The following is a 27535-nucleotide window of genomic DNA, read 5'->3' on the forward strand; positions in this document are numbered from 1 at the left end:
CACATCCCCCACTGCAACACTTATACCGCTTCTTACCCTGATGCCTTGGTGTTTCTCACACATAAAATCCCATTAGCTTGATGTGCCTACAAAATACTCTTATGTGAGACAAGAAGTGGTTATTTTTAAACAGTATTTCAAACTGTGTGTGTGGGAAGATGCATTCTGGAGCACCTGTGGTAGAGGAATTCATGCTTCATGGGGCGCTGATTCTGGGAGGTAGGAATCACAAAATGGGCCCTGACCTGGTCACTGTTCCCTTGGAGGGCAGGGTGTTGTGTGTCCAAGCCCCTCCCACCTGCTGCAGACAACACTTCACTCTCTGGCCACCACCTCATGACCAGGGGGACGGGGGCGCTGGCTCGGACCTCACTAGTACAACTTCACACTCTAGGAGCAGGTGTACAGGTCTGCTTGTCAGGGGGCATTTGGGGCAAGAGAAGCCACTGAAGGAAAAATAAATCCACCCAAGGACAGATGGCACTGAGGTTGTTTTCCATCACTCCCTTATTTTCATCCTGACTGAGGGCAGGAGGGTGGCTGCCAGCGCCTTCAGCCCAGGGAGTGTGCCTCTGGAGAGCCCAGCAGCTGCTCCCTGCTGGATGACCCGTCTGCCAAGGGGACCTCCCGCACAGCCCAGCCAAGGCAGGGCAGTAAAGAAATTGCCGTCTGCACTTCAGCCAGATCTCCACATGACATCCTGTGTGCACTTCCTGTGGGCACTGTTCGGGCTCGCCGGGAAGGGAAAGGAGGACAGACAAAGCCCCTTCTAACCTGGGGTTCTGTTCAAGGAGGCGCAGGTAAGACCAAGGAAACAAGTCAACCAAATCAGACTTCAGTGGTTAGCCTTGATGGCCCCCCATCACAGGGAGGAAAGGACCACCTCCCTCCCAGAGGGCTGGATAGGATGGTGCATGAACAAGAAGGGTTTGGAGACCACACTTGGTTATGGAGATGTTGAGAAAGAAGACTAAAATATGAGAGAACCACACAGGACAGCACATGATCAAATGCTGAACTGAGAAGGGATGGACCAGCAGGAGCTGCAGCAGGAGGGAAAAGGCATCACAGATGGGCTGGCAGGACACACCACCTCCCAACAAAGGTGTCCACTGCTAATCCTAGAACCTGTGAATATGCCAGGGTACATGGCAAAGGGAAATGCAACCGCCATTAGGGTTGCTTGAGATGGGGGGAGGAGCCTGTATCATCCAGGTGGGGGCAATGCAGTCGCAGGGTCCTTAAGAGTAGAAGAGGGAGGCAGGGAAAGAACCAGAGAGATGGCGGCTCGAGAAGAACTCAACCTGCCATCGCTGGCTGAGAAGACGGAAGAGAGACACAGCAAGAAATGCAGACGCTTCCAGAAGCTGGAAAAGGCAAAGAAACATACTCTGTCCTAGAGCTCCAGATGAACACAGCCCTGCTCAGGCCTTGGCTTTAGCCCAGTGAGACTTCCATGCTCCAGAACTGTAAGAGAATAATTTTGTGTTGCATAAATAGCAACGTTTATGGTGAGTTTTTGGAGCAGCAGGAGGGAACAATACCGGATCAAACAGGTTTTCACTGCGTGGTCATGGTGCCAGGAAGGGAGCTGTGGGCAGGGGGCCTCCTGGGTAAAGGCCCAGAGTCAAGAACTACCCAGGGTACAGAATGTGCAAGGAGCGCGCCTTCCTGGAGCAGGAGCTTGGCAGTGGTGGCCAAAGTTACACGGCTCTAGAGACCCGGGGAAGAAGGCGAATCACAATACGCTGGGCATGGGAGAGCCACTAAGGATCTGGCCTGGGGGAGCCACAGAACAGCCTGGAAAAGGTGTATGGTGGAGGTAAGGAGTGCTGGCAGGGAGGTGCGAGAGGACAAATGCCCACAGGGTGCAGCATGCTCCTGCCCTTTGCAGACAGACCATGGGGACGTAGACCAACCTGGGTCCAGGTCCCAGCAGCATCCTTTTCCTTGGGGGGCTTTGGAGAAGGCACGTGTCCTGGGGCTCAGGGCTCATTCTGTAAAATGAGCGGTCTGCAGCAGTGCCCTTCCCGTGTGAGAACTACAGCCAACCCATCTTAAATGTCATGTGTGGTACCTGACCCAAGCTCAGTCACCCATCGCCTAGCAGCCAGCCATGCGACCACAGTGCTTCCCGCAGCACTGTACCTGGATGTTGAGTCTCCCTCGATGTGCCCCAAGACCGTAGCGCTTCGAGGTGGATGCATGCAGCTGGAAGTCTGTGATCTTTAAGGTTTCCAGACCAAGAGGTGGGCAACCTAGAAAGGACAATGCTAGTTAAAAACCAGGACAGCTATTGAAAGAACTGAGTTTCTGGCTTTCTAAACCTGGCCACATGCTTCTCCATTTTCCCTGAAACCCCAGTCACTCACCGTCGCAGCCCCACCCCCACATGCCCAGGGTTTCCAGATAAATACTTTCGACTCAGTTGTCGACATTACGCCAATTTTCTTTATTGTCAGCATTTCCTTTCTAGGTGCTTCTGCTCTGACAGGGCTTCTCTCTGTTGCTGTCCATGCTACTGTCTGAGGCTGTTTCCAATGAAGTATTCTTCCACAATGTGACTCAGCCAGGGAGCATTAATGGTTAGAAAATTTGAAATTTGAAGCAATCCCATGGCTGAGCCCTGAATATCAATATCAATCAGAATTTGTTTATATTGCTTCAGCAACTCTGGCCTTTGTATTGTGCACGCTAATGAGCAGGGCAGTATAAATAGAAAAAACCTATTATTTTCCGTTCTTGGCCAAACTGGTAATTTTGAGAACAGCTACTAAAAGGTTGGTCCCAGCTGCCCCTGGAATAAGACGCTGGCCCTCGGGCAGGCCCTTGGCGATGGTCCCAGTCTAGACCATCATCCCTACGGATAAGAGCTTTAACAGCAGCCCTGGGGCTGCACGCCAGGCCTCCTGACTCCTGGGCGGCTGTCCTCCCCTCTCAACCTGCCACGGGGTGAAAACCTCCAAGGGACACCATCTCCTTCAGATCTGAGCCTGAAAAGAGAAAAATCTCCAGAATAGAAGGGGACAAAATCTATTTCTACTAGAAGTATGAGAAATCCCTAATGTAACAAATTTAAAAAGCCATGTGGGTCACTGCTGAGACGGGCATGCCCCCAGGGAACCCCAGGGGCGCCTGGGGATGGGGGGGTGGGGGAGGGGTTCTGTCCATCCATGACAAACCCCCCACAGGGAAAAGGCTCCTCTGGCCTCAGGGGGCTGTAGGAGCCGGGCAAGCAGCCACCAGGCCTGCTCAAACGGCCCCTGGGACAGAAAGTCTGTCCAGGTGCTGCAGCCGGAGGAACTCAGCCCTGCCAGGACCTGAGATGCCATCCAGTCCAGCCCCTGAGTTCCCAGAGGAGGAAGCTGAGGCCCCGAGACTGGAGGTGAGCCGTGCAAAGGAGACCTCGGACCCTGGCCTCCAGGTTCTCAGCTCCAGGCTGCCAGACAAGGCCATGAATCTCCCCTAGTCCTGTCCACATCTGCCAGGAGGCTGCCTGGATTGGTAAATATTTATCAGCCATCTGTTAAATACAGCAACAATAATTGCTTCCAGAAAAAGAAAACATCTCATGTGGATATGAACCTTTTTATTTCAAAAAGGAACTACCTGAATAAAACTGCATGTTCATCAAAATTGCTCTGCTGTTGGTATGTGGAAGGAAGCTCTGTCACGTCCTCTCACGAAGACATGCAGGATGAAAAGAAAGCCCCAGAGGTGAGGTGTTTCTAGTTTGCACAACAAACATCTATTCGAAAGCTCAACGCCTGCTCTCTCCAGGGACTAGGCCATCACATACATGTGGCATAAGTGGAGTCCATGGGGCCGGCAGATCAGCAGCTGCCACATCAAAGGTCCGCTCTCGCCCGCTCCTGAGATGATGTGATAGTCCAGAAAAGCCACTCCTGTCCACAGCACAGCTGACGATGTCTCTGGCGAGGAGCCCAGATAAACACGCACACACACACACACTCAATCTGTGCAAAAACGTACTCTTCCGTGAATCCTAATGAGGATTTTTTTTTTCCGTATTAGAAGACACTCTTTGGAGAATTTAGTTTTGTTTGGAAGCCTTGTCTGTTGTCCATGCCACCAAAAAAGATGCTAGAGATAGACCACCACCGAGCAAACCAAGGTCCTTGGCAGCTAACAACTAAGTTACTGGTGGCTGGGTTTGGTGAGGCAGCTCTGGTTGTAAGAAACTAGCAACAGTTAAGCAGGGATGGGGTCACTGGAGGGATGGCAGGAAGCTTGCAGAAGGGACTCAGGACAGGTACAGGTGGAGCACCTAGAGCCCTGGTCACCCAGGCAGCACAAACCAAGGACCCCGTGCTGCCAGGCGGCCGGACTCCCAAGGCACTCCCAGCCACATCACAGCTAACAACCTCCACTTAGCCACTCAGCGCACGTCCTGTGTGGCTGCTCACAGAAAAGTGGGTGCAGTTAGCGGTGGGTGGGTGCTGGGCCTCGGTACTCATAACCAACAGGTGCACCTGACCAGGTGGTGCTGTAAGTGACTGCTGGCCATGAGCTGCCTGCACAGCCGTGGTGTCACTGGCCCTTCAGCACCTTCCCCCGCAGCTTGGCCCTACCTCATTTCCTCTCCAGTCACCCCTTTCTTGAAGTTTTGCACTCTGCGCTCTGGCTTCTGTGTGCAAGCACAGCAGTTCTCCTCAATGGGCCCTTTTGGACTCCTTAGCCTCTTCTAGGCCTCCCCTATCTGCCCCCCCTGGGCTCCCTCTCCTTCCTGCCCCCATGGTTTCTCTAACATGAATGTTTTAGTCTCTTCCGGCTGCCACAACAAAATCCAGACTGGGTGGCTTATAAACAGAAATTTATTGCATGCAGTTCTGGAGGCTGAAAAGGCTAAGATCAAGACCCCAGCATGATTGCCTTCTGGTGAGGGCCCCTTCCTGGCAACCTGTGCAACCCAGGGCCAGGGGAAAAGAAACTTACACCCAGAACCCACTATCATCAGCAGCCAACAGTCCAGGTGATCAAGGGTATTTTCAGATGCACAGATATTTAGAAAATTCACCCCTTCCCACCAGACCCACAGATTCTTGCTGCAAGAACTGTTGGAATCTTATGCAAGACATGGACACATAGACAGACAGACGCCAGGCAGTAGGAGCTGGGTGCAGAAGCTCCCCCAGAAAGAAGCCAGAGGACTCTCCAACCAAAGAACTTGAGAAGCAATGCAAACTTTGAACAAGAAGTGAGAGTTCCTTTGGTTTTAAATTCTCAAAGAAAAACCCCGCCCACCCAAAGAGCTGTCAATCATGGTACCACCTCCCAACATGGAGGGCTTCTCCCGTCCTTCAGAAAGCCTTCCTGAGAAAGACAGGAGTGCTGCCTTGATGATCAAGTGTTCTCTGGAGGAGAAAGGAGTGTTTCAAAGCTTAATTTAAATACCCACAGTCAGAAAGTAACAAGGCCAGAGGCTGGAACTATAATATGCTTACATTATAACCAAGATTATAATGTCAATGGAGGAGATAATTACTAGGTTCAAAGAGTGCTTGAAATCAATGGAAAACCCAGGGCAGCTCGTCTTCCCTCTGTCAGAACTCCAAGTCCCAGCCAGCCCACTGGAGCAGCGCTGGCAGGCCCGGAGCAAGGACTCAGCCCGCGGGCCAGTCTGCTCCAACAGCAGCCACGGGCACGCCCCTCCCCGCAGCCCCCTGCTCGTCCTCCCAACACAAACAAATTCCTTCCTCACCAAATCAAGGTTTTGTGGTTCCTAGGAGGAAAAAGAGTCTAATTCTCAGAAGCATGTGGGTGAGGAGAACATGAAAAAAGGTGTGAAAGAACACTTCAGGAAGATATTAATTGGAGATTGGCGCTGTATCATCATCTGGAGGAAAGAGAGTGACAGTCATGGAAGATGACTCTACTTTTCCCTTAAAGGCAACACAGTTCTCTAAGAACACCCTGTGCCTGTGCGGAGCTGGGGGCACCACCCCACGGGCCTGTGCTCGGCTCCTAGAGAGGCGGGCAGAGATGGGATCCTCTGCCTCATTCTCCCACCGCACTCTGACCCCACACACAGTCAATGAAACCTGCCCCATGCTAAAATTCTCCGCATTGCAGCCACTATACAAAATGGATATTAGCACCATCACACACATTTACTGGTCCTCCTCCTCCTTACCACCATAACTCACCGTATGTGCACACCGGCTCTTTAATAAATCCTAACTGCATTTATATCATGGCAGTCTCTGTGATCCAGTTACAGGGCAAAATCAGAATATAGTGCATACATTAGAATTCTGAATTTGGAACATTAATTGCAACACCCCATTCCCTAAAACACAAAATCTGTCTGGGATAAGCTATTATTAGAGTCAAGTCATGAACGTTATTTTTAAAGGGTGGTGACTTAAGGAGCAATGGGGCTGACATGCAAGCAACTACCATGGGCCAGACCCTCTGAGGACGTTTTGTCATTTCACCTGATTAATGATCATGAGAGATGGGCCTTAGCATCCCTATTTTACACAGAAACTAAGACTCAAGCAGAGCTAAACAGCCTCTGAGTGTCCGAGTTAGAATCTGAGAATTAAGTGTGACATAAAATCCCAGGCACAAGAAAACTTGAGTGTGACATGAATGCAAGTTCCACCGAGGTGTTTGGGGTCACATCAGAGAAAGGAAGAGGAGCTGGGACAGGCGTCACCAGTTGGCAGAACAGAGCCCAGAGCCGAGGCCGGCTGGCCTGCTGTGATTGCCTGCTGGAAACGGAGCAAAGAATTCTTCAAGCCTTGGACACCACTGCCAGGGACAAGCTCACAGCAGTCGTGAACTTCTGCTTTCATTGTTGCCTATAAACTGAATAGCTCTGACTTAGGACATTCTTTCCTTCACCTTTCTGGACTTGCCATTGCTTTTGATCAGAGAGAGCATGGCAACAGCTTCCCAGAGCACTAGAGAATGTGTTTGCCATGGCTTTTGGCCCGTCTCAGACATCACTGGCTTCTCAGAGTGCAACGCCTCCTTCAGGGTCCTGGGAAAGGAGTTAATCTCAGCCTTATCTAATGCCGAAAGCTCCTTCCTCATGGCTGGACTCCTCCAGGCAGCAGATCTCATTCTGACCAACACCAGAATCTCTTGGGAAGTTTAAAAAATAGCTGGAGCCCAGATTCCTCCCCAGAAACCAAAGGACAGTATGCAGAGGGGCTGGGCACTGGTCTCTAAAGCTCCAGGCAATCTTCAGAGACCTGCAGAACTTGGCAGGTGTCCCTGACCTTAAGGCTACACAAGCCCAGGGATTCTCTGCAGTGGGACAGGCAGAGGAAACCCTCTGGGAGCCAGGTATCTGCCCACGCTGGCTGAGCCTGTAACCCCAGAGCCTGCCCAGGGCTGCCTGCAGTCTAGACGCACTGACCCCTCCTCAGTGGCTGCCTCACTTGACTTCCTACCCCCAACCCACCTCTGCCTAAAAAGAGTACAAACCTCACTGTTACTGTCACATGGCAGCAACTATGCATTTTCATCACTGAATTCCCAAAGCCCAATTGATGTTTTACAAGTAAAGGAATGAATCTGTAACATGATTCAACAGAACTGATAATCATCATATTTGCATCATCATGGAAAATAATACTTTGTTCTTTGTACATTACTTATAAAGCCCAAAACAAGAATTATTGGTTCAAAAATAGTATTTCTCAAACCTCCATCACTTGTTCATTATCTTCATGAATTTTTTCATATGCAGTACCACCTGTACTATTAATTACTTCATATTTTTATTTAAATCAGGTGATTTTAAAGGAAACATATTCATGCATGAGGAAACCTTATTACTAGAAAATAACATAGAAAAATACCTTCATGATCTTGGAGTAGGCAAGAAAAATTTTTAACACAACAAAAAGCCTTAAAGGAAAATATTGATAATTGGTCTATATTAAATTTAAGAATACTTGTTATTCAAAAGACACCATTATTAGAGTGAAAAGGTAAAAACCAAGGAGAGTGAGAAGGTATTTGCTATGAATGTATCTGACAGAGATCTCATATCCATAATATTTTTAAGAAAATCAAAGAAACAAAAAACCTCCTGATAATCAATAAGAAAAACAATGAGCAGAAGGCGTGAACAGACATTCACAAAAGAGGGTCAAGTCATGACCCTCTATATGACCCTCTATATGCTATACTGAGTAAGCATTAGTCATTAGTCTTCAGGAAAATGCAAATTACAGCCACAATGAGATACCAGTACATATACCAATATGATTACAATTAAAAAGACACAATGTCAAATGTGGGAGAAGATGTGAAACAGCACTGCTGGTAGAAGTGTTAGGTGGTACAACCAATTTAGAAAATTCTCCAGGAGTATTTACTTAAGATATAAATACTCATGCCTATGACCCAGCAATTCTACTTAGGTCATATACCCAACAGAAACATGTTCATACACACACTGAAAGACTTATGCAAGAATGAATCCAGCAGCACCATCTATAATAGCCAAAAATGGAAAATAACCCAAATGCCACTATTAAGAGAATGAATAAATAAACTGTGGTATAGTCATGCAATAGAATACTATTAATCAATGAAAAGAAGTGAGCCAGAACTATACACAGCATCATGGATGAATCTCATAATGTTGAATGAAAGATATCAGACACTAAAGAGTATACAAGGCATGAGTCCATGAATATTAAGTTCAAAAATAGGCAAAAGTAATCTCTGACAGTGGTTGTTACCTTTGAGGAGGGACAGGGGTGGTGACCAGCTGGAGGCAGGAGGGAGACCTCAGAGGTTCTGGTCATGTTCTGTTTCTGATCTGATAGTTATTATAGTGTATTCACATTAGGTATGAGTGGTGTATATGACAGTCCAGTGTGTTATATTCTTATGATTTCTAGACTTTTCTATATACATGTTATACCTCAATAATAATAATAATAAAACTTAGCTTTTCCTGACTACTACATCATGCTAATACTAACCTAAGTCTATTTCTCCAATTCAGAACAACTAAAGAAAAGCTATGCTGAGTCAAAAAAGCCAATCTCAAAAGTTGTATACTATATGATTCAATTTATATAACATTCTTGAAATAAAAGAATGACACGGATTAGAGTTCTCCAGGAACTGGGGCCTGTGTGAACAGGTGTGTGGCTATAAAGAGGTGGAACCAGGAAGAAGCCTTCTGGTGATGGAATGGATCTGTATCTATCTGTTGGGGGTATTTCCATGAAACTACACATGGAATACAATTCCACAGGACCACACACACACACACACACACACACACACACGTGCACACACATGGATAACTGGTAGAATCTGAATGTGCTCTGCGGATGCCTACTGCCTGATTTTGTTATTGTACCACAGTTATGCAAACGGTTATGCAAAATGTCAGCACTGGAGGAGGCAGATGAAGGGAGCAGAGGACCCATTTGTTTGCAACTTTCTGTGGATCTATAATTATTTCAAAATTAAACGGTTTTTTTTTTAAAGGATCTTAAAAGGAAACACTTTCTCACAATGTGTTCAGGGTTATGTAATGTGTAATGTACCTCATGAAATCACAAGTTGTACAGAGGCATCACAGAATTTGGGGAATTCCAGTTTAAATTTTTGTAACTTCTCCCAAACTCATCCTAAAAACCTATGAAGATCCAGAAAAGGAAAGATTCCCAACAATGCTCCTACTTAGTATAAAATGTGGAAGAAAATTCACCACGTGAGGGTTAGAAGGAGACAGTTGAGGGAAAACAAGATGACCAGAGGAAGATCAAAAAAACACTCCTCCCCTCCTGTACACCTCCATTTTGAAATCCAGGGCCTGCAGCAGCTAGAAAATTGAACACCCATCTCAAAAGCTCAGATGTGGCTTTCTAAGGTGGTCCAGGTACTCATCTCTCCTCTCAAGTCAGCTTCCTACAACCATTTGGATCAGAAACTCGCAGAAAACAACAGAAGCATGGGGAGGGCAAACTGTCACACAGCATGAGGGTGAGGGGCAAAGACAAGAACACCGATCACAGTGTATGAAGGTAGTTTATATTCTTCCATGTAGCCCATCAGGTGGGTGTGTCTAAGAACCAGCAGCGAGGGAAGAAATTGGCACCTCACAGGAGCAGAACTATGTGAAAGTAAAGGGGCTGCTAGAAACTGGAAACCGTACTGGGGGTTTTGTATGTTGACCTGGTCAGTGTCTATAGATTGGAAAAACAGCTTAGACTACCCCCCAGTGGGGAAAATCTGGTTGTATACTGCCTCACTGAAAGATGAATAAAGGACAAACACTAATAGGCAAATCTGTGAGGAATACAAATTCCACAAAAAGAACACGAAAAGAGACTACCACCCAAAGACTCAGAGAAATAATGTACCTTTGAAAGGGGTTTCATGTAATAACCAGGAAATGCATTTCCCAGAAATTGTCCATCCTAAGTGTAGAAAAATATTTAAAATAAAGCCAAATATAAAAAAAAAACCCTACAAATCCAAAGACAGAATTAAAACCTATAAGGAAAGACCTATTATTTTTTAACATGGATCTTTGCCAGTGCAGTAAAGAAAAACAAATCAAAGGTATGAGAAATGGACAGGAAAAAACAAAATAGTCATTATTTAGCATATCCTATGATTTTGTACCCAAATCCAAGTAAATATGTAATTGCTATTAATAAGAGTTTGACAAGGTTATTAGATATAAATCAGTACACAAAAAAATCAACTGTACTCCTGTAAACCAGCAATAAAATTAGAAAACAAATTAAAAGCATCACAGAATAGCAAATACATAAGAATAAATCTATCAGAAGATATGCAAAATCCATTTATTGGGACATATTTTTAAAGACCTAACAAGTAAAGGGATATACCATGTTCATGGATTAGGAGACTCAATATTGTAAATAAGTTCATTCTCCCCAAATTGATTTATGGGATGAATTCAACTCTAATAAAAATTCCAAGAGAGTTTTTGAAGAACCTGACTAGATGGTGTAAATACACACACGTGCACAATGAGTCAAGAATAAAAAACTTCTAAAGAAGAACAAGATCTTGCTTTACCAGATATTAAGCTTTCTTTTAAAGCTATAGTAGTTAAGAGAGTAAGGTGTTTCATGTATGAGTAGAAAAATGAATTAATGACAAAGAACAGTGAGCCTAAAAACAAAGTCATACATCCACGGATTCCTGATATCCAACAGAATGAGGCTGCACTGCAAAGTGGTGGGGAAACAATCATTCCATTTGAGTACTTACACAGAAAAAAATAAAATTGAAGTCTAATCGCATATGATAAACAGATAAATGAAATCCTTTCTAGGTGTTTAAAGATTGAAATGTGAAAAATTAAAAAAAGGAAAAAAGAAAGCTTTAGAAGTTAGTATAATAAAATATCTTTATGACTTTAGGGTAAGAATGGAGTTTTTAAAATAAACAAATAGCAGCAATAAAGAAAAGGATTTATATATTTGACTATATTATAAACAAGAACTCCTGTTCATGAAAAGACTCCACAAGAATGAAAATAAAGACACAGAAGCAGAGAACATATTTGCTATTGACACAAAGGTCAAAATTCATAATCAGAATGGACAAATCTATAAGGAAAAAACTTTGACCCAGAATTTCACACAAAAAAGGATATTCAAATGGCAAATAAATATATGAAAAGGTGCTCAACCTCATTAATTAATAATTGAGAAATGCAAATGAAATCACAGTGAATTATCATTTTACATCCACTAGACTGGCAAACTATTAAATAAAGTCTGATCATACAACAGTTACTCAAGATGTGGAGCCAGGGAACCCCACAGAGTGCAGATGGGAAGCCAGAAGCACGGCCACCTGGGGAAAACAATCGAACTCAGCCATTCCACACCTAAATGTATTTCCTGGAGACTCGCATGCCCACAGGCACCAGGGTGCATATACAAGGATTTTCATGGTAGCAATTTTAATGAAGAAATCTATTTTAAAACAACTTCCATTTCAAGTGAGTTAAATTTCTTTTTGGGGGTGGGGGCAGTGTTTTAGGGTATGACATGGTGAATTGGATTTTCTGCTAAATCCATCCCAGAGTCCGTAATGTAGAATATAAAGAGAGTCTCATCACAGAAGCATTGAGAGGATGGAAAGAAGACAAGAAGAGTATCTATCACAAGAACATCCCCAAGACCAATGAGAAGCTTCTGTGCTGGCCTCCGTTGGCCTCAAAGGAGCTGCAGCACTGGAATCCCTCCTCCAAGACGGACCCAGGTGACCTCAACCAGAGCCACACTTGGGGTCAACTGGGCGACCGAAATGAATGGAGCCTTTTAGAGCTACCCATGGGTGTTACTGAGTACCTCAGAGCTCTGCCCCCTGACCCCTTGTCTGGGATGCACTGCTATGCTGGCAAGACCATGATGGCTACCGTTTCAGACCAAGGCTTCTGAAACCTGTGGTCCTGGCCAGTGACACTCCCCACAAGGCATTAAGAATAGTCAGTTTATAGTGTACTGTGGGCAGCAGGGAGCCCAGGACCCCTAATTAAACCCAGTGAAGACCCTGACACAAAACCATTGTTAGAACAAAGTAAATCTCTCCAAATTGTAAAGGGCTGCTAGAAAAGTTTTTCAAGGTACGTGTTTCATCTTGGAGAATGAAGAGTAACTTTGCAGGCATGTTGAGATGGAGTCAGAAGTGGAGTAAGGAAAAAAGAGGCCTTGCTTTTCCAGACCATGTTTCTCAGGCTTCCTAACCAAGATTTGTCCAAGAGGGGTGTGGCTGTTCTAATTCTGGCCCCTGCCTCCCCTTCTCACTTGAAGGGAGCCTGAGATACAGATGTGGTCACTTATCACAGCACCTGTCAGGGAAGCCAGGCCTATGTCAGCCACTCCTCCTTCAGGGCCAGGAGCTGGGACTCACTCCCCTGCCCTCGACAGCTGTGCCAGACATCTGGGGGAAGACCAGAGCTGAGCCCCAGAGAGCCATCTGGCAACAATGGAGAAACATTCACACAAGGGCTTCGATGAAAAACCAAATGGTCTGTGATACAATGACATGCCCTCAAGTTTGAGACACATACACACACCGAGTAGGTCAATCCCCAACATGACACCTGACAACGGCCTCCAATCTCACCAGGCCCAGTATGAAGGAGAAGCACTGAGGGACTCCCACTCACTAGCATGCATTGCTTTGAGAAAACCATCCAATTTCCACGATGGCAGGAAAACATGCTTCTTTCCTACAGATCAAAGACCATGTTCTTTGGGGTGGCAGCGCTCTGTCCTGGGTCATGGAGAATCCATGTGCACACACATGAACACCTGTTCCATACCCCAGAACACGAGTTCCAGCCCAGTGCAGGCACTCAGTAAATGAGTTTGCCATTCTTGTCAAGTGCTACCAGCACTGGGTGCACCTGGAGAGGAAGAGGACAGGGGCCTGTCCTTCAGCATCCATGGCCTACCAGAGCAGAAGAACCAAGCTTAGGTGTCACTGTGATGGGAGAGGAGGGAACCAGGAGGAAGACCAGAGGAAGAGCTACAGGAAAGCAGAAGAGTGGTGCTGAGGGCAGGATGCCTAGAGGAAGTCTTGCAGAACCCTGAAGTTCTAAGGCAGGGCTGGCAAGCTACAGCCCAGTGAGAGACAAATCCAGCCCATCCTCTGTGTTTATATGGCCCATGAGAGAAGGATGGTTTTCATATTTTTTAATGAGTACATTTTAAATGGTTTTTTAAGTGCCTATGTAATATCCTTGATTTGCTTCTTGGCCAATAAAGCATACGATATTTACGACCTGATACTTTAAACATGTCTGCCAACTTCTGTAACTAAGGCACAAAAAAATCCCAAGATAGCAAATAAAAATCACAAATGATGCCCATTGAGAGCTTACTGTGCACTGTGTGTGCTGTCCTCTGCAGACATTATTTAATCTTCACAATAACCCTATAAAGGGATACTACCCCCATCTTACAGAGGAAGATACTGAGTCATAGAGACATTAGTAACTTGCACAGTGGCCTACAGTCATTGAGGGAAGAGCCGGACCCAAACTGTCCTCTTGATCACCAACTTAGATGCTTGCCCAGCTCTCTACGGAGGAAACACATGAACCATGTTTTCAGCATGGGACATGCATGAGAATCAAGCCCCATCTGGCTAGAAAAAAAGGGAGGCAGAGGCCAGAAATCAGTTAAATCATAGTGGGTTCTAAATGCAAAGTACGAAATTATACTACAACCAATGTATAGTAAATGGTATGGGCATATGGTAACACTGTTTATAGTAGCAAAATATTGGAACCTAGACATCCATCATTAAGTGATTTAATAAACTAGAACATGCCTATAATAAAAAGCCACACAACCTTTTAAAAAATGAAGCTATTCTTTATCTTCCTGTATTAGTCAGCTATTACTAATACTGTGTAACAAATAGCCACACATTCATAGCAGCACACAAAAAACATTTATTTCCTAGGTGACTACAGATCAGGTGGGCTCAGCTGGTGGCTTCAGGCTGCAGGTTGGGCCCATGTCTGCTCCACTTGTCTCTCAGCCTCCTTGGACCAGTGGCCAGGGCACACATACTCTTCTCATGAAGATGGCAGAGGCGCAAGAAGCAAATGAAAACAAGCAAAGCTTCTTAAGTCCTCGACTCAGAACTGGCACCTTGTCACTCCACCTTATTCTACTGACTCATTTAATGGTCTCAACAAGGCACATGGACTAGCCCAAAGTCAAGGGGCTCTCATCTTTTGTGTTAGGAACTGCAAAATCATGTGGCAAAGGTGCGGATGTAAGGAGAGGTGAAGAACTAGCCAGTTGCATATACTATTACAGAACAATGTCCAAAATGCATGCTGGATTCCTGCCACAGCTGACACTGCTCCTCTGCCACAGGGGCGCCGTAGACAGATTCTCTCCCTCAAAAAGCGGGTTCCACATCTGACACAAGCCCTTTGATGGCATCCATTCACATAACTGGATGTGGGTAATATCTGTACTACCCACCACCTTGAACACCAAGCAGGTAACACCTGCTCCACCTTAGACATGATACAGGTAACATCTGTTCCACCTGCCATCTTACACACGATGTAAGTAACAGCTTCATTCTGTCGTCTCTCCAGCAAGACCCCCTAGGTCCCTGAAGAGATGCTAAGAGGAGACAAACGCAGGGTCCTGAGAGTGCCCGGATGCACATCTGCAGCCCCATTTCACCCAGCACCACCCATAGGTGCCCCCACCCAACCCCAGGCCTGTGTTCCTAACTGCTATGCCATCTGTTCCCATTCACACCACCTCCATGGCCATCACATCTCTCTTGCTTCTACATTTGCACATTAGGAACCTCTAGGCTTCTCTTCCTCTCAGGCTTGTCCTCAGTTCCTTGGTGTTAATAGAAAAATAATGTAAGGAAGTTTTATAACCAAGATCATTTCTAGGGCACTCAGTGAATCAGAGCTGTACTGGCTGCCTTTGAGATCAGGAATCCCAAGCTGTACAGACAGAGCTCTGAGGCCAAGGTGAGCAATCCTGAGATGGCCAGCATTGGGTGCGGTGTATACTGTGGCAGAAGGAGCAAAGTTCAGGCGTGTGTGTGTGTGTGTGTGTGTGTGTGTGTGTGTGTGTGTGCATGTTCGTATATGTGTGTAGAGTAATGGGCCCTTGAGAAATCTTTCTGAAAATGCCTCTCAAGATTTTAATAAATTCCAAGTCTGATTATGAAGTATGAAGATTGCTCAAACCAACACTGTGCTTCAGCTACTAAAAAATCTGGACAAAATACTGTATTAAAAGCACTCAAAAGATAGTCAAGAACTCCCCGGCCCAGATCTGATGGCAGCAAGAACTGAGGGAGGAGAGGCCGGCACGGTGCCACTCTGGCCCTGTGGCATTCGTGATCCTGAAGGAACAGCTGGTGTTTTATCAGCCTGCTGGGACAAGGGGGCAAAAGGCCCACCCAGGATAGGATCCTTATTTCCATCCATTTAATTAAAACTCTAAAGGACCACACTGCCAGGGGGAAACCAGCATTGTGCATGTTTTCAACCCACCTTCCTGATAGGCGGGGTCCTCCCAGTGGCAGGGGGCAGTATACATGCCTGCCGACTTTAAAATGGAATATAATTCTCATTTGTTAAGTGATTGCAAAAGTTCACTGTCATTTAATTTCTGTTTTTATTCTAGGATGCACTGTTAGTCATATCTGTGATTCCTTTGATGGCAAATTCTTGGTTAGAAACATAGCCCCAGATCATTATATTGTGCCTAAGGGAACACGCAACTCCCTATGTGACAATCAACCCTGTTACACGGTTTGTGGGCTCACATGGCAGCTGACAATGCATCCTACCTCTGTAAATGCAAACTTATGAAATGCTCTCTTTATTTTAAGCAGCTGTACTACCAAGCAGAAAGTCTAGAATTAAAAAATCTTGGGTCTGAATCCCCAGTTTGCCACTTACAAGCTGCATAACCATAGGCAAAGGACTCATATTACCAAGTCTCATTTTCCTCATCTGAAAAACATGGACAATGCAGATATTAACAATATCCACAATACTCAGGGGCATCAGGAGATGTCAAATATGAGGCCCTGTGCTGGTAACCACTGGGGGCTTAACTTAATAAATAGTTACCATTATTAATATTAGCAGAAGTGTGATTGTGGATACCATAGTTTAGAGAAAGACAGGATCCAATAATAGTAATGGCAATGGTAAATAATGGTAACAGCCATCACTAGTGGGCCAGAGTTTTCCCGTGAGTCTAGAACTAATGGTTTTGACCATCCTAAGGTAAGTAACTGAAGGACCAATACATTTCCATGACTGAGACACCAAGACCAGCACCACATGTCACCTACCCACATCGGCTCTGTAAGGAGAGGACTTGCTCTCTGACCCCAGGGGCCCCTGGGGTCAGTTAGGAGATAAGAAATGCACACTGAAGGTTATGGGAAGCTATGAGGCCCCACAAGACAGAAAATGATACTTTCTTCAGGGAGTAAGGGGGAAGGGCTGGGAAGGCAACTAAGAGCTCCAGGAAATTGAGAAATGACTTTAGTCAGCTGATGGGGAAAAGCTGGCTGTGAGTTACTGTGCAGTGCGGAAGGAGGGCGGCCGTGAAGGCTTTTACCCCAAATGGAGGTTGGAGAGGGTGCAGGCCTAGAAATGAGTAGCTGGCTGCTGTGTCAGGGGCCTATGCCCTCCCTGGACTGCTGACAGACACGGGCAGGAGGTGCCCCGAGGGCCTCACTCACCCTCTCTGGCACCGTCATGGGCCACGGGAACGCTGTGATCATCGTTGGCAGCCTTCTCAGAGCTCTTGGTTCTCACCCCTTTTCGGTTGCTGTTTTTACCTAAAAGAATGAGAGAAATGCCTTTACATCCACTATAAGAGTTGTTCCAGGACGATGAGGACACAACGGTCCTCTGCAAAGCAGCCTCTCTAGCCCCCTGCCCATCCCCAGTGATGGCACCTTGGCATCTGAGGTGCTGGTGCCTAAAGGAAAGGAAGCACATCATTGTGAACACCCGGGGGAATGAAGTGAACGTACACCTGCAGGTCGACGCTATTCTAAGACTGCAAAACACCCTGTGGTCATACCTTTGGCCCTCACTGGGGCCCGGAGAGTGACACATTGCCTAATTGATAAAACATAACTGGAACTCCAGATTCCTGAGCCCAAAGCTGCCACTGTCCACCATGCCAGGCTTCTTCTACCCACTCTCTCCAAGGGCCTGGCTGACTGCCTGAGGGGTCGCCACCGATTGGAGAGACTCCCTTGTCAGAGTCTAGGAAGCCTGCCTGCTCAAGGCCTGCTGGCCCCTCCAGCTTCCCCTCACACCATGCTCCTGCTCTCTCTGTTCCAGAAACATTGGCCTCTTTTCAGCCTTCAGTTCATGTTTCCTCCCCACCAGAACTCGGCATGTGCTTTTCCTCCTCCTGGAGAGCCCTTCCATTCATCTCCATCTAATTAATTCCTGCTGATGTTGTAAATCTCAGCTCTGGTATCCCGTCCTTGAACTGGCATTCCCAAACTCCTCACCTAAATCAATGCCTCCTTTGATGGGCTCTGACAGCACCTCTCTTAAGTTGAGTTATCTCCAAGCAGAGCCTGATGCAGGGGTTCAGACGCATGTGATATACTGAGGGAGAGCTCTAAGGGGAAAGGGGAAGAGGAAGGCTGTATTCTCAGCCCAAGTCTGAATCAGCCTGATCCCGTGGGGAGCTCTGGAGCAGGAATTACACACACTATTGTCCCCAACTGGAGACATGGGGCTGTCTTTTCTACTGCTGCTTAGCCTCTGGCTACAGACTGACAAAGTGGGAAGTGGAGGATATAGGTTTCCACAGGCAATGCTCTGGAGAAGAAATCAGCTGTGAGCCATCACAGCCAAGACCCCAGCAGCTGGGGGAATGGGTGTACCTGCCAGGAAAGAGGGCCAGGGCAGGGCAGCAGGTGTGTGCGCCCACCACAGGTCCATACACCCAGGCTGTGTAGAATCAGCACATTGACAAAGGTTGGTCTGTTGATGAGGAAGGGACCACATCTGGTTTTACTTACTGCTTTGTCTGCAGAGTCTGGTATGTAATAGGTGGATGACTGAATGAGCGAGAGAGTGAACTACTGAGTGGGTGAAGGACCAAACAAACACAAGACAAGAGGCAGGTCTGTGGACAAAGATACTTGGCTTGGACTTCTAAAAGCAAGTTGAAATACCAAAACATCTAGTGGATCGTGCCAATTAATGAATCATTTCAGACTGTTCTACAGTCACACACACAAAATAAAAAGGTTCTTAACAAAGAAAACTTAAATTTTCAAAAAATTTAAAGGGCACATTGGGTCCAGCCATGGGTAATCCTTTGGACTTGGTCATATTCTTGGATAATACCTCATGAGAGTGTCTGTCATTTTTCATGCAAGCTGAAAAATCACAAAATTAAGGGTCCCCTCAGGTCAAAAAAGTCAATAAACCAAAATGCTCAGAAGGCTGATTCAGAGGACCTGGGTGCAGGTGACATCAGCCTGACGTTACCTTGGCATTTGCCCCATTTCTATGGGTCGGAATGTCTCGGCTGATGACCTCCAAAAATGGCCTCTTCCAAGGAGTCTCACTGATGGTCTGTAAGGACCTTGATTGTTTGGAAAAACCAGTGCCATAACTTTGAGTCTGATTTGGCAGAAAGATAAGATGTTAAAGAGAAGAAAAGTTTCATGAAATATGTGAGGAAAAAGTCAAAGTTCTGGAAAAGAATGTTCTATCCCAACCCTCCCCGGCAGTCAGCCATCTGCTGTAAGCCTTCTCTCTGCCGGGACACCTTTCTGGGGCCTCTGTGGACAACACAGAAGTGAGAGTCACACAGCCTGGCCACTGACACCCTCAGCCTCACCTGCCATGTGCCAGATCCATGCCCTTCATGAAGACGTCCCAATACAGCTCTGGGAATCGAGTAAAAGGCCCTGTGGGCAGATGTGCTACCACCCTTGAGGGTTTGATTCCTCACAGGGACTGACCCACAGGTGGGGAGCAGATGCCCTGAGGGGAGGGACAGAGGAGCAGAGGCCCTGCCCCCTTCTCTGGGAAGACGCAGTTCCAGACGGGCCTAGGGATCAGGTTGCAGCCCAAGGCAGCCAGATCTGCTGCTGCACTGCCCACAGTGTGTCCTCAGGTGGCCCACCTCACCTCTCTGTGACAAGCAGACTGGGAGACACGGTACCTGTCCCAATGGACGTGATGGCGGAGAAACAGTCTGCCTGCAACGGCAGACCTGCAGGGACCACCGAATGAAAGACACCTCCCGTCTTTCCCTCATTAATGACATTATCACCAAGCACCGTTCCAGCTGCTGGCAGAGTAACAGCTAACATGTGGTGCATGATTCACAATCCGCAAGGCATTTTCACACAGATTCTAGCATTCGATCTTGGCAAGCAGTGCCTGAGGGCAGGAAGCTTCCTCTGAACAGGATTTACAGACGGGGACACTGAGGCTGAGAGGGAAGGAGACCCAGTCAAGGTTGCCGGTTGCCGGCAGAGCCAGGAGGGAGCAGAGCCACCTCCCCAAACCCGCCCCGTCTAGGCTTCCCAGTCCTCTCCTCCCTTAAAGCAAGAAGGCAACATATGGTCCGTCCTGATGAGAGAAGCAAGCAGTGTGGAAATAGTGTACAGAGAAAGAGTCGGAATCTAGTCAACAACTCCATCTGGGCTGCGTGACAAGACTGAATTCCTTAAAAGTAGCAAACTGAAGTGCCAAAGTGGGCCACACGTTCTATTCTGGTCTGTGGTGATGAACATACTGCTTGTGGTTGATAGGAAACATCTCTCCCTTCTCTGCACAAGAAGCTCCCAGCAGCCACCCTCCAGAAATCAAACATATTTTCTTTGCTGCATATTTGCCTTCGCCCCAGGAAATTCCAGGTCGGCAGCATCTGCGCGCCCTCTTGTGCAGGACTCGGCCTAGGGCCCTAAGCTCCTCTCCTGCCTCTCGCTCAGGATCCGGCTTGGGAAGAATAGCCTGCCCCAAATGCACAGCAGGTTCTCAGGAGCCCCCCAGAAATGCAGACGACTGTCACAGCTTCCCCGAACACCAGGACACGCGCGCAGCTGCTGAGAAGCCTCACACGAGAGCCGGGACGACTTGGCAGGTGAACGTGAAAAGCCTGAAGGAAAGTGGTTAGAACCAGGGCTCCATGCAGGAAGAGGGCCAAGGTGTGGGGAGGGAGCCACTTGTGCTCATCCAATCCTGGGACAGTCAAGCTCCTGGAGGAAACAGGAACCGGGCCACCAGGTGAGTCCCCAAAGGCCAACTGAGGGGCTGAATGAGGCATTTGTGTCCCGTTAATCAGTGACCTCACTGGTCTGGGTTGGAGATGGAGGCACCAGTGCAATTTTCTCAGTCCTTTTTACCCGGGCTGGACCAAACTCAGTCACCCAACCAACCAGTCAAAAGCCCTCCCCTCCCCGTCAGCTGGGTCTCTCCTGGGAAACTCGCTGGTCATCCTCTGCTCCTCCGGGCCAGCCTCTGGTGCAGATCTGGTCTCCCTCAGGGCCTCTGGGGCATGACAGACAGACAGTCCCAGCCTCTATGCAGCAGCAGCCACCTTCCTGACTTGCAACCAAATAAGAAGCCCTTTGCCTTTAAAGAGCCACCACCAGAGCAGCCGGTGTGCAGAAGTGTGTCTGGGAGGTGGTTTCAGGAAGTTCAAGAGAGGAAGTGAAAGGGAAGAGACATGGGGAGGAAATGCAGATAACTCAGACCCACTGGGACTCCACCTGCCTGGGGCCCCTGGGGAGCCAGCTAGAGGCTGCCTCTGTTCTGCCCCTCTGAAGGCTGGGGGGCTGCACATTGGCCCATGGAGGATCCCACCTCAGAAAGCACAGCTTAGTACTCACCCCATCCCACTGAGGAATCTGAGACCTGGAGAAGTCCCACGAGCCCATGGACGGCAGAGCTCTGTCTGAATCCCGAACACACTTTACCAAATACTTATACCCACTTTGAGCAATTCAATATTCCATAAATATCTATGACATTAGAGTCACAAATTAACATTTTGAAGGTGTTTTATGCCACTCTGACCATCCTATGATGCCCAGATGAGCAGCAACTGGATGCCAGCCAGATACAGACACCAGCCCTTCCCCCAGAACTCTGCAAAGACACCCTAACTTTGTGGGCTTCATGATCCCAGAGCAAACCATGGTGATGGGGAGCTCAAAAGGCCACAGAGGGCAGAGCCATGGCTGGAGACACCAAGCCTGAGAGTAAAGGTGCTGTGTCCCTCCTGAGGAAATCCAGAGGAGACCCCCACCCCAGAACGCCAGCCTCCAGGGCCCAGAATGCCCTTGTCACAGCCCTGAAGGCACCATCCACCACGAGACCTGACAGCCATGGACGCCTGAGGCACACGGGAAACACAATGGCTATTTTTAAGAACCACAGCATCCAGTCCAGCTTCCCCAAACATGGAAGTGTCCCCCCTGCATTATCCAGGCACAAACCCCAGTTTCTGGAACCATGGGCACAGGCAGTGGGAAGGTTCTGCCAGCATGAATAGTTGAAGGAGGGGTGGCTTGCTGATGTACATGAAGCGACCTTTTCTGTAAAACATCCTTTTCCTTGGAATTTTGTAAGGAGTTTCTCTGGACAAACACTGGATTTAACTTTTCCAATGAGCATATAATACCATGATATAGAGTCTTTTTATTAATTGTTTAGCTGTGCTTATAGCCTTGTGATTGCTTTTAAAACACATAGTGAAATATTTACAAACACATTCTCCTAATCCTCACACTAGAGCTTTGCCCAGGAGATGTTTCCATTTGAAGGCCATACACAGCAAAGCTCTCTGAAGAGAGATGAAGCAAAGCTCAAAAGTGAAGTTCTCTCCAGAAATGGCTAGCAGTGCACAACAGAAGGGGCTTTGTTTACAACCAAATATGCTCAAATAACGTCTTTGGTTATCCCCCTCAGTGGCTGGGGCCCAACACAGTACAAAATGCAAACTCGCTGGTTCTGGGCACAGACATACAAACGTGGCTCGCTGCCCACTCTGCAAATTCCACAGGCTCAGGACTATGGACCAGGACCACGGATGGGATGTGAGAAATGGAAACTGGGATCTGAGACTGTCTGGATCCCATAGCATTCCAATAGCCAGGCTCTAGAAACTACCGCACTTGGCTAGAAGTAGCTAAATAAATGGAATTACAGAGAAGTAGGTAGCTGGGTCCCTACAGAAAAAACATTCTAGCCATCAGTACCATTCATCCAATAAGTGAATGAGGTGGTAAGAGCCCATCAGTGGAAGTGTCTGAGCAGAACAGGCAGCCCACTGTCGGAATCTTACAGTGAACAATTTGTACATGAGGACTACTTGGTTTCCTTCAAGTTCTAAAACTCTGGGATTAACTGATGTTCACCAAGAGGATCTCAGAAATTGTACAATGCTGAGTCTCACTCTGCCTCAGACAAGGATTCCATGGTTCTATATCCTGACAGTGATGGTGGGTCCACGAATCTGTACATGTGATAAAACTGCAGAGAACTGCACACACAGAAGTGCATGTAAAAACTGGTGAAATGTGGAGTATGTAATCTAGTTATCAGTACTGTCCCACTGTCATTTTCCTGTTTTGATGCTGCATAGAACAGTGATTCTCAACCCACTGAGGGTATCTGGCAATGTCTAGTGACATTTTTGGTTGTCATGACATGTACTTCTGGCATCTAGTGGGTCAAGGCCAGGAATGCTGCTCAGCCTCCAGCAGCGAACAGCACAGCCCCCCACCCAGCACACATACACAGTTGGTCCAAAACGTCAATACTGCCATGGTGGAGAAATCCTGAACAATAGTTCTAAAAGACGTTATCACTGGGGGAAGCTGGGAGGAGGTATGTAGGACCTTATGGTACTATTTTTGCACTAGTACACATCCTGAGTCTATAATGATTTCAAAATAACAACTTTTAGAAAATTGTTTAAAGATACCACTCTGTTCAGTATATCAGGGCTCCACTTCTCTGGGACTCTGCCAGCCACTCATGGAAAAATGCAGTGGTCTCAATTAACTAAAGGATTCAGCTGTCCAAGACACCTCCAGGAGAACGTCAGCACAGGACATCCATTGCACATTTCTGTGGTAGCAGGAAAGAACAGCCAAGGGTCAAAGCCAAACTCACCATAAGATCACGTCCCTAATGCCCTTGGTTCCCTAAGCAAACCCTCCTTTGGGATTACGACCAGAGTCCCTCTGAGAGCCTGCCACATGGAACATTTGCCTCCCATCTTACCACGAGCCCAACCTTTATGCAAGACAAAGGCTCTCTGGAAAATATTCTATCATCTGTAAAGACAAAGTACATGATAGACTTTTAAACTAGTTATATATGCTTCTACATTCTTTCTCATCTCTAAATCTCTCACTCCCACTTCTGTGCCTAGACAGCGCCTTGTGTGTATCTTGCACCACCCACCCAGTGAAGCCAAGTTCAGAAGTTCACATTAAACACTCCAGGCTGTGGCATGATGTTCCCTCCTCTGTAAATGTCTTCCTACGATATTAAGGCAACTTGCTTATGAGCCTGTCCAATACAGAGATGAACGCTTCTATTGTTATCATTAACCATACATATATTGAGCCACCACTTAAAGTGGGGAAGAAATAATTTTCTCTTAGCGCAGTTTAAGTGCCCCAAAGTAACCTTTACTTCCCTAATCAAGGTCATTCTTAAACCAGTCTCCCCCAGTTGGAGTCCAGGGTAGAGGGTTCCACTGGCTAAACACCAAAAGAGGGGAGGGGGGCAGGAGTTGAAAGTATGCAATAAATGTCACACTTTGCTTGCCATAGTTGGAGATGCTCTAAAAAGACCCACACAATTCATTAGAAATGGTGGCAGTGCCCCTGGAGGCCTTGAAGCTGAGTCTTTGGAATTTTCAAAGATCTGTTTTCAGTTTGGGGATCGGTGATTCAGCCTTCAGCACACCTGCAATTACTTTTTCAGAGCCCCCCAACTTCTGTGCATGCCACAGGGGCAGGGGCGGGGCTGTCTTGCCCTCTCTGCCCTGGAACTTCACCCAGAACCTGGTGCTCAGCAGGGTCCTGGTGACAATCTGCAGAATGAATGAACAGGTCAGAGAAGGATGAGCACAACCATCAGCTTACACACCAGAAGCTTTTGCTGAAAAACTTCTAAAACAATTGACAAAGTAAAGTGAGGTATCAGGTGCAGCTAGTCTTCTTTGCAGATGAAAATGCTGAGGTCCAGGAAGCGAGGGCTGAGCCCCAGACCTGGGTGTTAAGTGTGGTCTTCAGACTCTCAATCTGGGGCTTCTTCCGTGTTCCCCCGTGATCCCTGCAGTAAATCCCAGAACTTCACAAATGGGTCCCCCATCCACTATGCCCAGGGCTACCCTAAACACACAGCAGACCCTAAAAAACAAAAACACATGCAAATTTGATTCAAACTACCCAACATAAAAGGCCTTGAGTTAAAAAGCACAGGAGACAGGCTTTCAAATCTCCCAAGCCAGCAACCAACACTGACTTAAGCAGGTGCTTAAACTGTCAGTCTCAGCTTCCTCTTTGTAAAATAACAATACCCACCCCTCAGAGCCATGGAAAGAATTAAATGAGATGGCGTACCTAACGCTCCTAATAGAGTCACAGCAGACCTTCTACAGATAGGAGTTCTCTTCCCATTCCTATACCTGTTATTAAAACAATATGACTTTTACAAATCTTAATTCCCACAGTTGCCCAGAAGACATTGGAAATCCTGGATGGTTCTGTTCAGGGTTACACAATTACAGGACTGCCTGCCTATTCATAGAGCTGCTCACAGACTGAAGCATGGGAGAAGCCCTCCCACCCTGACTTGTACGTGCAAACGGGCTACTGAGATGGGCTCATTCATTCAAGAATCCCGGGTCCCCATCTCCACCAGCTTCCCACTGCCTCCCTGCTCACCTCCATGAACAGTTTAACCAAACAAAGGCGATTCCTTCCATGCAAGGAGCTGTGTCATGGTCTCCGGAGCATGTATCCCCTTTCAAGGAGGGCCATTACAAGGCCAGAGAATTTGGCTACAATCCTGCTACTGCCCAATCTTGAAATACTAGCACCCCAGCCCTCTGCAACTTGAGCAAAGAACGTTTGGAACAATTAAGAGAAAGTTTCCCTTCACAAGAAGTGTAAGAAACCAAATGGAAGTCATTTCCCAAGACAGGGCTGGCAGAAACAGGAGGGACTCGGGAAGGGTGTGAGAGATGCCTGGGAGACTGAGCACAGCAGGCTGCCAGGCGCCACGGGGCCTTCCCGGCCTGCACAGCTCTCCCTCCGCGGGCGCAGGAGTCCGGCAGCCAGCCCAGGGCTCCCCGGCAGAGGGTCTGCCATCCTGGCCCAGTGGGCAGAGGGAGGGTGTTGAGGGACGCTGGCTGAGTAAAGGCCCCCGCTGGGCTTTCCCCAGAGGCCGCTGTGCCTAAACGGGCCAGCCCTGCACGCCGCCAAAACGGAAATTTGCTCTCAAGAAAAACGCCCTGCAGAAAGACTGAAAAAGTAAGTGGGGTAGGAGTAAGTGTCGGGCAGAAAGAGCCCCCGTCCAGTAAATCTCAAACGTGGAGCACGAGGGAGCCAGCTCCGCAGTGAGCTTCCCTGCTGCACAGTGGGTCTGCCTGAGGGGAACGGCGGTCAGGTTTAAGTTCTGGGGAGCTCGGCGGGGCCAGCGGGATGCGCGGGGCAGACCTGGAGGGGCCGCGGAGGCGGCGACGGGCGCTTTGCGGCGCTCCCCCACCCCGGACACACGCACAGGGAAGGCAGCTGCCCCCTCCGAGCCGGCGGGCCACCGCGCGACAGGCGCACAGCCGTGGGCGCCCCCTCGGGCCGCCCAGCGCGGGAAGTTCCTCACTTACCCGGTGGGGGCGTCCCGGGAGCCAGCTTCCCTCTCTTGGGAGTTTTCCTGGGTTTGCTCGCCTTCTGGGGCGGCCTCGGCTCCGGCGGGCGCGGCTCCCGCTCCTCCTCCCCGGCCCCCGCGGGCAGCCGCGGCGAGAGGGGCTCGGGCTCGGGCTCGGGCTCCGGGCGCGCATAGTAGGGCTCCCGGTTCCAGATCTCCTGCACGTAGTAGTCGGGGTCCTCGAGGGCTGCGCCCTGGGCCCCGACCCCGGCCAGGGCCACCGCCAGGAACGCGAGGGCCAGCGCGGCGGCCCCCCGGCGGGCCATGCCCGCTCCGCCCCGCGCCCTGGGCAGGGCCGCGGTCGCCGGGAGCGCCGGGCGGGCGGCAGGCGCGGACTGCGGCGCGGGGCAGGGGGCCGGGACGGCAGCGCGGCGCACGGGGCGCAGGAGGCGGCCGGCCGGGGCGCGTGTGACCCGCCCGCGGGGCTGGGCCGGGCTGGGCTGGGCCGGGCCGGGGGCGGGCAGGGGCGCGCCTAGGCGCGGGGCGGGGGCAGGGGGCCGGCCCCGCCCTTCCTGCTTCCCTCCTTTTCCCTGCGGACCCCGCGGAGCCCGCCCTTGGAGGCAGGTGTGGGAGCCCCCTCAATCCTATTAACTGTCCCAAACCTGCCCCTTTCCCCGCACCCCCGAAGCCGGTCCGGGCACTGTTTTCCCAGACGCTCCAGGGAGTTTCCATCTAGAAGGAAGCTCGAGCAGTTTCACAGGTTGGAGAAACGTGATCCACCATGAGAAAGGATTGGCCTAAGGTCCTGAAGCAAATTAGAGCCCGGAGCCCAGCCCCGGCTCTCCTGACCCCTGCTTGGTCCCTGGTTCCACACCCAGCGCAGGTTCCCCACTGGCCATACAAACCTGTCTCTCAGCTCAACCATGCCGCGGCTTCAGGAACCGTGAAAGAGGAATTCTGAGGCCCCAAGTCTCCAGGGTTCCAACGAGTAGTTCTGTGAAGGCAGGGCCCAGTGACCGGGGGACCCCTGCTTGTGTCTGAGATGGCGACTCTGTTGGACGTGGAGAGAAGGTGGGCTTATCCTAAGGCTACCTTCCTGGGGGACACTGGTTCATCCAGAAAGCAGGCTCCTGCCTAGGGGGC

General features: G+C 48.5%; 1 protein-coding gene across 2 annotated transcripts in view; it reads right to left on the reverse strand.

Moving 5' to 3' along the window:
- The window catches only part of CPXM2 (carboxypeptidase X, M14 family member 2), a 113531-nt gene extending 86674 nt beyond the window's left edge, over positions 1-26857 (reverse strand). Inside the window, exons 1-3 of one of the 2 annotated variants that reach the window (XM_036898639.2) lie at positions 26412-26857; positions 17254-17352; positions 2149-2258 (exon numbers count right to left, since the gene is read on the reverse strand). In XM_036898639.2, coding sequence (XP_036754534.2) covers positions 2149-2258; positions 17254-17352; positions 26412-26718 — 516 coding nt within the window. In that variant the 5' untranslated portion in view covers positions 26719-26857. The remainder of the gene's footprint in view (positions 1-2148; positions 2259-17253; positions 17353-26411) is intronic. The other variant, XM_057506440.1, reaches the window with a different exon arrangement.
- Positions 26858-27535: the final 678 nt, after the last annotated feature.

This window comes from Manis pentadactyla, chromosome 8, assembly GCF_030020395.1.
Source record: "Manis pentadactyla isolate mManPen7 chromosome 8, mManPen7.hap1, whole genome shotgun sequence".
Lineage (NCBI taxonomy): Eukaryota > Metazoa > Chordata > Mammalia > Pholidota > Manidae > Manis > Manis pentadactyla.